The 12,635-nt window shown below is 48.6% G+C and overlaps 2 protein-coding genes across 3 annotated transcripts in view; both read left to right on the forward strand.

Annotated features, from left to right (window-relative positions):
• Positions 1-12,635, forward strand: part of LOC136933035 (NACHT, LRR and PYD domains-containing protein 12-like) — a 179,852-nt gene that overhangs the window by 64,326 nt on the left and 102,891 nt on the right. For both annotated transcript variants that reach the window (XM_067228402.1, XM_067228401.1), the window contains exons 4-5: positions 6,159-6,275; positions 6,433-6,549. In XM_067228402.1, coding sequence (XP_067084503.1) covers positions 6,159-6,275; positions 6,433-6,549 — 234 coding nt within the window. The remainder of the gene's footprint in view (positions 1-6,158; positions 6,276-6,432; positions 6,550-12,635) is intronic.
• LOC136933037 (NLR family CARD domain-containing protein 3-like) overlaps positions 4,816-12,635 on the forward strand; it is a 172,109-nt gene continuing 164,289 nt past the window's right edge. Inside the window, 3 exon segments of the mRNA XM_067228408.1 lie at positions 4,816-4,866; positions 5,483-5,758; positions 5,882-6,001. Of these exon segments, the coding sequence (XP_067084509.1) occupies positions 5,580-5,758; positions 5,882-6,001 (299 nt within the window). The 5' untranslated portion in view covers positions 4,816-4,866; positions 5,483-5,579.

The raw sequence follows: 12,635 nt of genomic DNA on the forward strand, positions 1-12,635 counted from the left end.
CTGCTTAGGTTGCTGCCCCCGCACCCGACCCCCGGATATTGGATTGTAATAATTTGTTGATACCACAGCAATTTGAATGAAATAGATGTTTTAGGCTGGTGTTTTCACATGGTTGAAAATGACAAAAGCCACTGTATATGTGGTGAGTCAGACAATGTGGACAGTATATAGACCAACCCTGCCATCCATTATCACACTGTTTTTGTTTTCTGTTGTTGTCACTACTGTCATTGAAACGTCATTGTCATAAATCCCAGTGATGGGACCCAAATGCAGACCGGGACTGGTAGGTGGTGAAAAAAAAGGTATTTATTGGGGACAGGTGGGTACAGGTGATGGTGGTAACAAACGTGCAGGTCGGTGGTGAGGGTGGCTAGGCGGGAGTGAATGGGTCTCCAGGGTGCAGAGGCTGAAACAGAGGAGCAGGAGTCCGGTCAGAAAAATAAGGAAAAGTTTGCAAAGCGAACAGGATGACTAGTGGTATACTTTAAATACAGGCACTAAAGCGCAACGTACTGGTACGTCTAACGATCCGGCAGGGACTGGATGTCAGGCCACAGGTTAAGTAGTGGTAACGATGATCAGGAGCAGGTGTGTAATGGAAACAAGCTCAGGGGGGTGGGGCCGTGACAGTCATTGTCTTACTGTAGTTGAGGAATTGAGATGTTACTGTAATTGAGTTATTGTTGCTATATACTTAAGCAGGGACACAACAAGGAGAGGAGAGGACAGAGACACAACAAGGAGAGGAGAGGGAGGGAGAGGAGGACAGAGACACAACAAGGAGAGGAGAGGACAGAGACACAACAAGGAGAGGAGAGGGAGGGAGAGGAGGACAGAGACACAACAAGGAGAGGAGAGGGTCTCTGTCTCTGTCAAAGCCCGGGACTTTGATACGCAGACCGGCCCGCCACCTGTGTACAGTTGCTACAGTTTTTTTCAGTCGCTAACAAGCATTTGTCCAAACAGTTGTCACATTTTCAAAACTCTAAACACAATTAGCACAGCATCAGTCTTTTTTGGCCATACAATTCACATATTTCATGTCTTTTTCACACAATATGCAGTCAGTGAACACATTTCCGCTTACATTTTCTTAACAGACAAGCTATACCTCCCAACAAAATGATGGATTGTTTGTGTAGTATTTACGAATGTTAAAACACAACATCCCACAATAGCAAAAACAATTATCCAAACCTTAGATACAGTATAAAAACATCTGCTTCTGCAATGATATTAGTTCAAAAACAACATATCTCTATTTTTTTTTAAGACAATTGAAAAATGGACACACAGCTGATTTATGTTGGGTAAAGTGGGCCAACCACAGCGGATTCCAGTCTGGCTTAGACTCAGTGGCAGGGGTTATTTCCTTCAATTACTATAAAAGAAGGACTTTGAAGAGTGATGTTTTTGGAAACAGAAAAATACAAACACTGTAATGTCTGGACGAGGAAGAGCAAGGGGCCCAGGGAGAAGAGCAGGCCCAGTGAGAGATGGAGGGAGAGGTGCAGAAGCAGTGAGAGATGCAGAAGGAGGTGCAGGTGCAGTGAGAGGAGCAGTGAGAGGAGCAGGGCTGGGGAGAAGAGCAGGCCCAAGGAGAGGGCAAGGTAGAGGTGTAAGAATGCGTGGTGGTGGCATTCCAAGGGCTGCAAGAACAGTAGTCAGTGATGAAATTCGTGCCACTATCATTGACCATGTTGATGAAAACATGGTCAAATGGCCTAACCCTGAAGATCGCAGGGATTAGATACAGTCATTTAATGCTTTTTTGTTCCCCCTTTTTTATCTGGGGTTTTTGCTGGGGTTTTTTTTACGGAATGCTCTTGTGTTTCATGGATATTTTGTTCACTGTAAGCATTACTGTAAAACCTTTTCTGTTCTATTACTGTATACTGCGTTTATACTGTACTTCCTTTAGTAAACAGTAAGGGGAAAAAAAACTTATTTGCTTTTTACTGAAATGTGTTTGAATGTGAACATTATTGTACATGTGGACATACAGTTCCCAACCAAGAAATTTAGTGTAAAAGGTGGATTGCATGTTTTGCATGCAAATACCTGAAACATAAGTCTATGCAGTTTTTATAATGTCAACAATAGCCAGTATTTTGAAACCTGGTGTACTTTGATTGACTGCATGTACCTTGTGAAGTGAAAACAAGTGTTATTCTTTGACACAATAATTTCATTTTGAATCAGATTTCCAGTGTTTTGGTAAAGAAGTAGAGAGAGTAGATAAGGATAAGAGCGTCTGCAAAAATGACTAAATGTAAATGTAAAGTCAGTGTGTGCAGAGAAACATGTGTTCTGTCTTGAAATGGAGAGTTAGTATATACGTATTTAACAAAATGTGTTTTTGAGAAGAAAATTATGCATTTGGCCAATTGTGTTTTGTAGGTGTCAGTCTGTGTTAAGAGTTTAGAAAAAGTATCCGAAGTATGGTTACAGTTTTTTACAATTGTTAAAACACAACTTTGGAAACTAGGCTGGTTTTATCAAAATACTTATCACAATTCACAAAACCACACACCCAATCTGCAAAATACCTAATATATCCTGCAAAATGAAGCCCTGCAATTAAAACTACATATAGTCAGTGCAACATATGCACAGCAGTTATATTTACATTGGACTGAACAAAAATATGCTCACAAAAAACAGTAAAATGAAAAAGAAAATTGCAGAAAAAATAGATAGAAAAAAAAGAGGCAAACACAAATAACTAGGGAATGTCTATAATGGTTCTGTGGCCAATGACTTTTCTCCCCCTTCTTCTGGTCTTCGCTAAGTTGAACCCAGCCTCTTCTATAAAGATGAACTCATGTGGGATTGCATGAGCATCCATTTCCAGTACTCCCTGAAAACAAAGAACAAAAATTAGTCAATATGGTGTTATCCAGTACACTGGGAAACAATGTTGTGTGTAGTGTACTGCAGTCAATATTGTACTTACATCCACATATGCTCGTCTGACCTCTTTGTTTCTTTGAGAGTTTCTCTCAAATGGCACCTTATAAAGTTGTTTCATTCTGATTTGGTTTCGCTTGAGAATGCGAGCAAATGTGGACAGACTGACTCGTTGAATGTTGTTGAATATGGTGTTTTCTTGGATGATGTGGCTTTGAATTTCTCGTAATCTGATTTGATTATTTTCCATAACCAAGTTTACAATGGCAGCATCCTGTACCCCGGTGAACATTTGGCCACTTCCTCCACCATGGTTGCATCTCTCAGTCCTTTAGAAAAACAAAAAAACTATAATATAGGGCTTGGACAATGCAGCCTAAATATATTTCTCCACAGTAGAGTAAATTGTACAGGAAACTTGTACAGTTAGTGTATGACATCAGCCATGGGGTGTACTTCATAGTGTGAAAGAAATGTTGGTTACATACCTGTGCTCCAGTCTAGATGGTTACATACCTGTACTCCAGTCTAGATGGTCACATACCTGTACTCCAGTCTAGATGGTTACATACCTGTACTCCAGTCTAGATGGTTACATACCTGTACTCCAGTCTAGATGGTTACATACCTGTACTCCAGTCTAGATGGTTACATACCTGTACTCCAGTCTAGATGGTTACATACCTGTACTCCAGTCTAGATGGTCACATACCTGTACTCCAGTCTAGATGGTCACATACCTGTACTCCAGTCTAGATGGTTACATACCTGTACTCCAGTCTAGATGGTTACATACCTGTACTCCAGTCTAGATTGTTACATACCTGTACTCCAGTCTAGATGGTTACATACCTGTACTCCAGTCTAGATGGTTACATACCTGTACTCCAGTCTAGATGGTCACATACCTGTACTCCAGTCTAGATGGTTACATACCTGTGCTCCAGTCTAGATGGTTACATACCTGTACTCCAGTCTAGATGTCCGGATGACAGAGGCAACAGTAAAACGGCCCCCTCTCATTCTCCCTCCCCCTCTCATTCTCCCTCCCCCTCTCATTCTCCCTCCCCCTCTCATTCTCCCTCCCCCTCTCATTCTCCCTCCCCCTCTCATTCTCCCTCCCCCTCTCATTCTCCCTCCCCCTCTCATTCTCCCTCCCCCTCTCATTCTTGCTCCCCCTCTCATTCTCCCCCTCCCTCTTCCTGCAACGTCTTCCATTGTTGTTGTAAAAAAAAAAGTGCTCATCTGTGGTCTTTTCATAGTGTTTACTTCCTGAATGAAGTGGTAACAATTGACCATTGATTTAAAAAGTGCCATTTTGAATTGCAAAATGTGTGTAAAGCAGAAAATGTGTTTAGACTTTTGGAGACTTGAAAAGAGTTTTTGGGAGGGGGGTGTCTAACTCACTGTGTGTGATAAAGAGGGGTGTGTCAGTTTAAATAATTGTGCTGTGCATGTCATTTTAGTGTGTTAGCAGTTGGAAAAAAACTGGAAGTAACTGTTCTAGATCTAAAGCAAAGCTGCTTGAGAACACACTGAATCATCAGTTTAGGTGTCAGAGACAGAACAGAACACCATGATATTAATAATCATATTCTACTGAAATGTGAACATTAGCGCCATACATTACATATAGATTCATCTAATTGTAGCTTCTTAGCCATATGTTGTGGATTCATTAAAATCAACTATATACATTATATAATGAAATAGATCATTACATTTCTTATGTGTGGTGTTTCTCCTGCGTGTTTGTCTCTTTTCAGCTCCTGCTCTTAGGATCAAGTTTCAGCTCCTCCTGTTTCCTATTGGCTGATATAAGGAGGTGGGTGAGGCCTGAAATGAAAGAGGAGGGTTAGGTGAAAGTGAAAGTCAAAATATCTTTTACAGGATCCATTTTGTGACTAAAAGAATGTGTAAAACAGATTCTCAAACTGAAAAGAAGATTTTAAAGTAAGTCATTTTACAATATTCTTTCCCAGTATCAATGTACACATACAGTAAAAGAGAAGGGGAGGTTTCAGAGTTATGGCATCTTAGTACCACAGTTTTCTAACAGGAAATGAAACGGCCTTTCGCTCAGTCTAATGGCCAACATGCAACAAGTTATAACTAACTCACTATGGTCTAATAATATCAAGATCACTTTTATTGTTTCATATAATTAACCAGCCATGGTGTTGATGGTCGTTTAGAAACGAATTATAAATCTTCCAATTACATTTTTTTCTTCTTCACATATACTAAAAACTAACGTACATCCACAGAGACATGTGACAGGTCCGTTAAGGTTTTTCTAAGAGGAAGTGAGTTAGTGCTCAGTACTTGTTGTCTTATCTTATGTCAGTATCAGACTGAGATACTGAAGTAGTTTTAACAAAGCTGTTTTTGTCACATTGGTGTGTTATCAATGTTTATCAATGAACAGTTTTTGTTTTGCATGTGTTTTAATTGAGTTGTTTACATCATAGAGGGGTGTTATGAATCAGGGTAAAAAGTAAGTTATCCTATCCTTCTTCTCTTGAGGTAGCAGTTTAATAAGGTTGGATTCTAACTTGTTTGTTTACAGGTCTGGCTTCAAAATACTTCTACTAATCAGACCCTGAAGAGGAACGTTCTGTATTTTAGAGAGTGGAGGGAGAGAAGAGGGTGGTATTGCCTCTAAAATGAGTCTCTCAGGGGAGAGAGAGGAGGGGGGCACTGCCTCTAAAATGAGTCTCTCTGGGGAGAGAGAGGAGGGGGGCACTGCCTCTAAAATGAGTCTCTCAGGGGAGAGAGAGGAGGGGGGCACTGCCTCTAAAATGAGTCTCCCTGGGGAACATGACATGGACACCAAAGCTAAGAGGTAAGATGAGAATCCATAACTGTTCATGACTGTTCTCCATCTCAGAGCTCAGCAGTGATATTATGACATCATCATTAGTCAGAATAAATGAGAGACTGAAGGTCTGTCTCTGTTGTGTTTAAGCCCAATCCAGCAGGAGAGACCAGCCTCACCTGTACCCAGCTGTGTGTCCATGAAGAGTGACAGGTCCATGGATCCACCTTTAATGTTCAGTGATGGAGGAGGACCTTCTAATGAGGAAGGGTATGTACTGACCTCTGCTGGCGTTCAATGTGAAAACAAGTGATCTGCAGTATAATGAAGTCATTCGATTTTAGCAACAAATATTGTTACAAAGGATCAGTTTGGTCTACTTTAAATGATTGACTTTTGTAAAACCTTATAATGTGTTTGTTAACAGGATCAAACGGCAGAGACCAGCCTCACCTGTACCCAGCTGTGTGTCCATGAAGAGTGACAGGTCCATGGATCCACCTTTAATGTTCAGTGATGGAGGAGGACCTTCTAATGAGGAAGGGTATGTACTGACCTCTGCTGGTGTTCAATGTGAAAACAAGTGATCTGCAGTATAATGAAGTCATTCGATTTTAGCAACAAATATTGTTACAAAGGATCAGTTTGGTCTACTTTAAATGATTGACTTTTGTAAAACCTTATAATGTGTTTGTTAACAGGATCAAACGGCAGAGACCAGCCTCACCTGTACCCAGCTGTGTGTTCAGGAAGAGTGACAGGTCTATGGATACACCTCCCATGTTCAGTGATGGAGGAGGACCTTCTAATGAGGAAGGGTATGTACTGACGTCTACTGGTTTTTAATGTTAAGGTGATGAATATTTGGAAGTCTAATGTAATCACTAGATTCAGGATCATCATGTGACGTTTCTACTGAACGAAGGTTAGAAGTCATAGCCTGGCTGATGTTCAGACCATGTGGTAGAGGTACACAGTGACAGCCAGCTGTTGTTTAACATGATGTCATTAAGATGTGTAAGTGGTGTACTGTAAGTCTTCTTTGTAGTTATCAATGGTCTTAACCTCTAGACACCATCAGACACATCAAGCCCTTTGACCTCCTTGTTGTGTTTGATCAGTGAGAGACAGGACCACAACCTACCAGTCCACTGTGCTGCTTTAATGTTGGACTGACATTAACAGACACACAATTACAATCACAACACAACCACAACAAACTGGCAAAAAAACACTGCACAACACTGCAACTTCCCCAGACAAAGTACAATTATGCATGGCTACCATTTGGTCATTCTATATCTTTGCAGAACAATAACTCAAAGCTGCTCTCTCTAATTCGGTAGAGACTGGAGGGACCTCCAGGATGAGCCTGTGAGTGTGTTAGATAGTTACAACCAGGGTCGGACTGGCCATCGGGGATACCGGGACAATCCCTGGTGGGCCCACGGGGTTGGGATGGTCCAAATACCCACTGCCATCACTAACCTGCCCACTGCCATCACTAACCTGCCCACTGCCATCACTAACCTGCCCACTGCCATCACTAACCTGCCCACTGCCATCACTAACCTGCCCACTGCCATCACCAACCTGCCCACTGCCATCACTAACCTGCCCACTGCCATCACTAACCTGCCCACTGCCATCACTAACCTGCCCACTGCCGTCACTAACCTGCCCACTGCCATCACCAACCTGCCCACTGCCATCACTAACCTGCCCACTGCCATCACTAACCTGCCCACTGCCATCACCAACCTGCCCACTGCCATCACTAACCTGCCCACTGCCATCACTAACCTGCCCACTGCCATCACTAACCTGCCCACTGCCATCACCAACCTGCCCACTGCCATCACCAACCTGCCCACTGCCATCACTAACCTGCCCACTGCCATCACTAACCTGCCCACTGCCATCACTAACCTGCCCACTGCCATCACTAACCTGCCCACTGCCATCACCAACCTGCCCACTGCCATCACCAACCTGCCCACTGCCATCACCAACCTGCCCACTGCCATCACCAACCTGCCCACTGACATCACTAACCTGCCCCCCCACTGCCATCACCAACCTGCCCACTGCCATCACCAACCTGCCCACTGCCATCACCAACCGGCCCACTGCCATCACTAACCTGCCCACTGACATCACTAACCTGCCCACTGACATCACTAACCTGCCCCCCCACTGCCATCACCAACCTGCCCACTGACATCACTAACCTGCCCACTGCCATCACTAACCTGCCCACTGACATCACTAACCTGCCCACTGCCATCACCAACCTGCCCACTGCCATCACTAACCTGCCCACTGACATCACTAACCTGCCCACTGCCATCACTAACCTGCCCACTGCCTTCACTAACCTGCCCACTGCCATCACCAACCTGCCCACTGCCATCACTAACCTGCCCACTGCCATCACCAACCTGCCCACTGCCATCACTAACCTGCCCACTGCCATCACTAACCTGCCCACTGCCATCACCAACCTGCCCACTGCCATCACCAACCTGCCCACTGCCATCACTAACCTGCCCACTGCCATCACTAACCTGCCCACTGCCATCACCAACCTGCCCACTGCCATCACCAACCTGCCCACTGCCATCACTAACCTGCCCACTGCCATCACTAACCTGCCCACTGCCATCACTAACCTGCCCACTGCCATCACTAACCTGCCCACTGCCATCACTAACCTGCCCACTGCCATCACTAACCTGCCCACTGCCATCACTAACCTGCCCACTGCCATCACTAACCTGCCCACTGCCATCACTAACCTGCCCACTGCCATCACTAACCTGCCCACTGCCATCACCAACCTGCCCACTGCCATCACCAACCTGCCCACTGCCATCACCAACCTGCCCACTGCCATCACCAACCTGCCCACTGACATCACTAACCTGCCCCCCCACTGCCATCACCAACCTGCCCACTGCCATCACCAACCTGCCCACTGCCATCACCAACCGGCCCACTGCCATCACTAACCTGCCCACTGACATCACTAACCTGCCCACTGACATCACTAACCTGCCCCCCCACTGCCATCACCAACCTGCCCACTGACATCACTAACCTGCCCACTGCCATCACTAACCTGCCCACTGACATCACTAACCTGCCCACTGCCATCACCAACCTGCCCACTGCCATCACTAACCTGCCCACTGACATCACTAACCTGCCCACTGCCATCACTAACCTGCCCACTGACATCACTAACCTGCCCACTGCCATCACCAACCTGCCCACTGCCATCACTAACCTGCCCACTGCCATCACCAACCTGCCCACTGCCATCACTAACCTGCCCACTGCCATCACTAACCTGCCCACTGCCATCACCAACCTGCCCACTGCCATCACCAACCTGCCCACTGCCATCACTAACCTGCCCACTGCCATCACTAACCTGCCCACTGCCATCACCAACCTGCCCACTGCCATCACCAACCTGCCCACTGCCATCACTAACCTGCCCACTGCCATCACTAACCTGCCCACTGCCATCACTAACCTGCCCACTGCCATCACTAACCTGCCCACTGCCATCACTAACCTGCCCACTGCCATCACTAACCTGCCCACTGCCATCACTAACCTGCCCACTGCCATCACCAACCTGCCCACTGCCATCACTAACCTGCCCACTGCCATCACTAACCTGCCCACTGCCATCACCAACCTGCCCACTGCCATCACTAACCTGCCCACTGCCATCACTAACCTGCCCACTGCCATCACTAACCTGCCCACTGCCATCACTAACCTGCCCACTGCCATCACCAACCTGCCCACTGCCATCACTAACCTGCCCACTGCCATCACCAACCTGCCCACTGCCATCACTAACCTGCCCACTGCCATCACCAACCTGCCCACTGCCATCACCAACCTGCCCACTGCCATCACTAACCTGCCCACTGCCATCACCAACCTGCCCACTGCCATCACCAACCTGCCCACTGCCATCACTAACCTGCCCACTGCCATCACCAACCTGCCCACTGCCATCACCAACCTGCCCACTGCCATCACCAACCTGCCCCCCCACTGCCATCACTAACCTGCCCACTGCCATCACTAACCGGCCCACTGCCATCACCAACCTGCCCACTGCCATCACCAACCTGCCCACTGCCATCACCAACCTGCCCACTGCCATCACTAACCTGCCCACTGCCATCACCAACCTGCCCACTGCCATCACCAACCTGCCCCCCCACTGCCATCACTAACCTGCCCACTGCCATCACCAACCTGCCCCCCCACTGCCATCACCAACCTGCCCACTGCCATCACCAACCTGCCCACTGCCATCACCAACCTGCCCACTGCCATCACTAACCTGCCCACTGCCATCACTAACCTGCCCACTGCCATCACTAACCTGCCCACTGCCATCACTAACCTGCCCACTGCCATCACTAACCTGCCCACTGCCATCACCAACCTGCCCACTGCCATCACCAACCTGCCCACTGCCATCACTAACCTGCCCACTGCCATCACTAACCTGCCCACTGCCATCACTAACCTGCCCACTGCCATCACCAACCTGCCCACTGCCATCACTAACCGGCCCACTGCCATCACCAACCTGCCCACTGCCATCACCAACCTGCCCACTGCCATCACCAACCTGCCCACTGCCATCACTAACCTGCCCACTGCCATCACCAACCTGCCCACTGCCATCACTAACCTGCCCACTGCCATCACTAACCTGCCCACTGCCATCACTAACCTGCCCACTGCCATCACTAACCTGCCCACTGCCATCACCAACCGGCCCACTGCCATCACTAACCTGCCCACTGCCATCACTAACCGGCCCACTGCCATCACTAACCTGCCCACTGCCATCACCAACCTGCCCACTGCCATCACCAACCTGCCCACTGCCATCACTAACCTGCCCACTGCCATCACTAACCTGCCCACTGCCATCACTAACCGGCCCACTGCCATCACTAACCTGCCCACTGCCATCACCAACCGGCCCACTGCCATCACTAACCTGCCCACTGCCATCACTAACCTGCCCACTGCCATCACTAACCGGCCCACTGCCATCACTAACCTGCCCACTGCCATCACTAACCGGCCCACTGCCATCACTAACCTGCCCACTGCCATCACTAACCTGCCCACTGCCATCACCAACCTGCCCACTGCCATCACCAACCTGCCCACTGCCATCACCAACCTGCCCACTGCCATCACTAACCTGCCCACTGCCATCACCAACCTGCCCACTGCCATCACTAACCTGCCCACTGCCATCACTAACCTGCCCACTGCCATCACCAACCTGCCCACTGCCATCACTAACCTGCCCACTGCCATCACCAACCTGCCCACTGCCATCACTAACCTGCCCACTGCCATCACTAACCTGCCCACTGCCATCACTAACCTGCCCACTGCCATCACCAACCGGCCCACTGCCATCACCAACCTGCCCACTGCCATCACCAACCTGCCCACTGCCATCACTAACCTGCCCACTGCCATCACTAACCTGCCCACTGCCATCACTAACCTGCCCACTGCCATCACCAACCTGCCCACTGCCATCACTAACCTGCCCACTGCCATCACTAACCTGCCCACTGCCATCACTAACCTGCCCACTGCCATCACTAACCTGCCCACTGCCATCACTAACCTGCCCACTGCCATCACCAACCTGCCCACTGCCATCACCAACCTGCCCACTGCCATCACTAACCTGCCCACTGCCATCACTAACCTGCCCACTGCCATCACCAACCTGCCCACTGCCATCACTAACCTGCCCACTGCCATCACTAACCGGCCCACTGCCATCACTAACCGGCCCACTGCCATCACCAACCTGCCCACTGCCATCACTAACCTGCCCACTGCCATCACTAACCGGCCCACTGCCATCACTAACCTGCCCACTGCCATCACCAACCTGCCCACTGCCATCACTAACCGGCCCACTGCCATCACCAACCTGCCCACTGCCATCACTAACCGGCCCACTGCCATCACTAACCGGCCCACTGCCATCACTAACCGGCCCACTGCCATCACTAACCGGCCCACTGCCATCACCAACCTGCCCACTGCCATCACTAACCGGCCCTCTGCCATCACTAACCGGCCCTCTGCCATCACTAACCGGCCCACTGCCATCACTAACCTGCCCACTGCCATCACCAACCTGCCCACTGCCATCACCAACCTGCCCCCCCACTGCCATCACCAACCGGCCCACTGCCATCACTAACCTGCCCACTGCCATCACTAACCTGCCCACTGCCATCACTAACCTGCCCACTGCCATCACTAACCTGCCCACTGCCATCACCAACCGGCCCACTGCCATCACCAACCTGCCCACTGCCATCACCAACCGGCCCACTGCCATCACTAACCGGCCCACTGCCATCACTAACCGGCCCACTGCCATCACTAACCTGCCCACTGCCATCACCAACCGGCCCACTGCCATCACCAACCGGCCCACTGCCATCACCAACCGGCCCACTGCCATCACTAACCGGCCCACTGCCATCACTAACCGGCCCACTGCCATCACCAACCGGCCCACTGCCATCACTAACCTGCCCCCCCTCTGACATCGCCGGCACCTCCAACTATTTTCCATAATACACAGCTTCAACACGTATAAATTGCTCTAAGACCTTAAGTAGTCTATCGCTGACTGAGTTTTATACTTCTCGCGATCTGTATTTAACACTCATGGTGCCTTCTGAAATGTGTTCTTATGGACTTCGGAAGTTCAACGTAAGAAATCAAACATATATGATGTAATTTCTTTGGAATCATCCAAAATAATGAGTCCAAGTAGGCCAATGACTGGTTGATACGTGCGATGCATTGA

This window comes from Osmerus mordax, chromosome 24, assembly GCF_038355195.1.
Source record: "Osmerus mordax isolate fOsmMor3 chromosome 24, fOsmMor3.pri, whole genome shotgun sequence".
NCBI classification, from domain to species: domain Eukaryota; kingdom Metazoa; phylum Chordata; class Actinopteri; order Osmeriformes; family Osmeridae; genus Osmerus; species Osmerus mordax.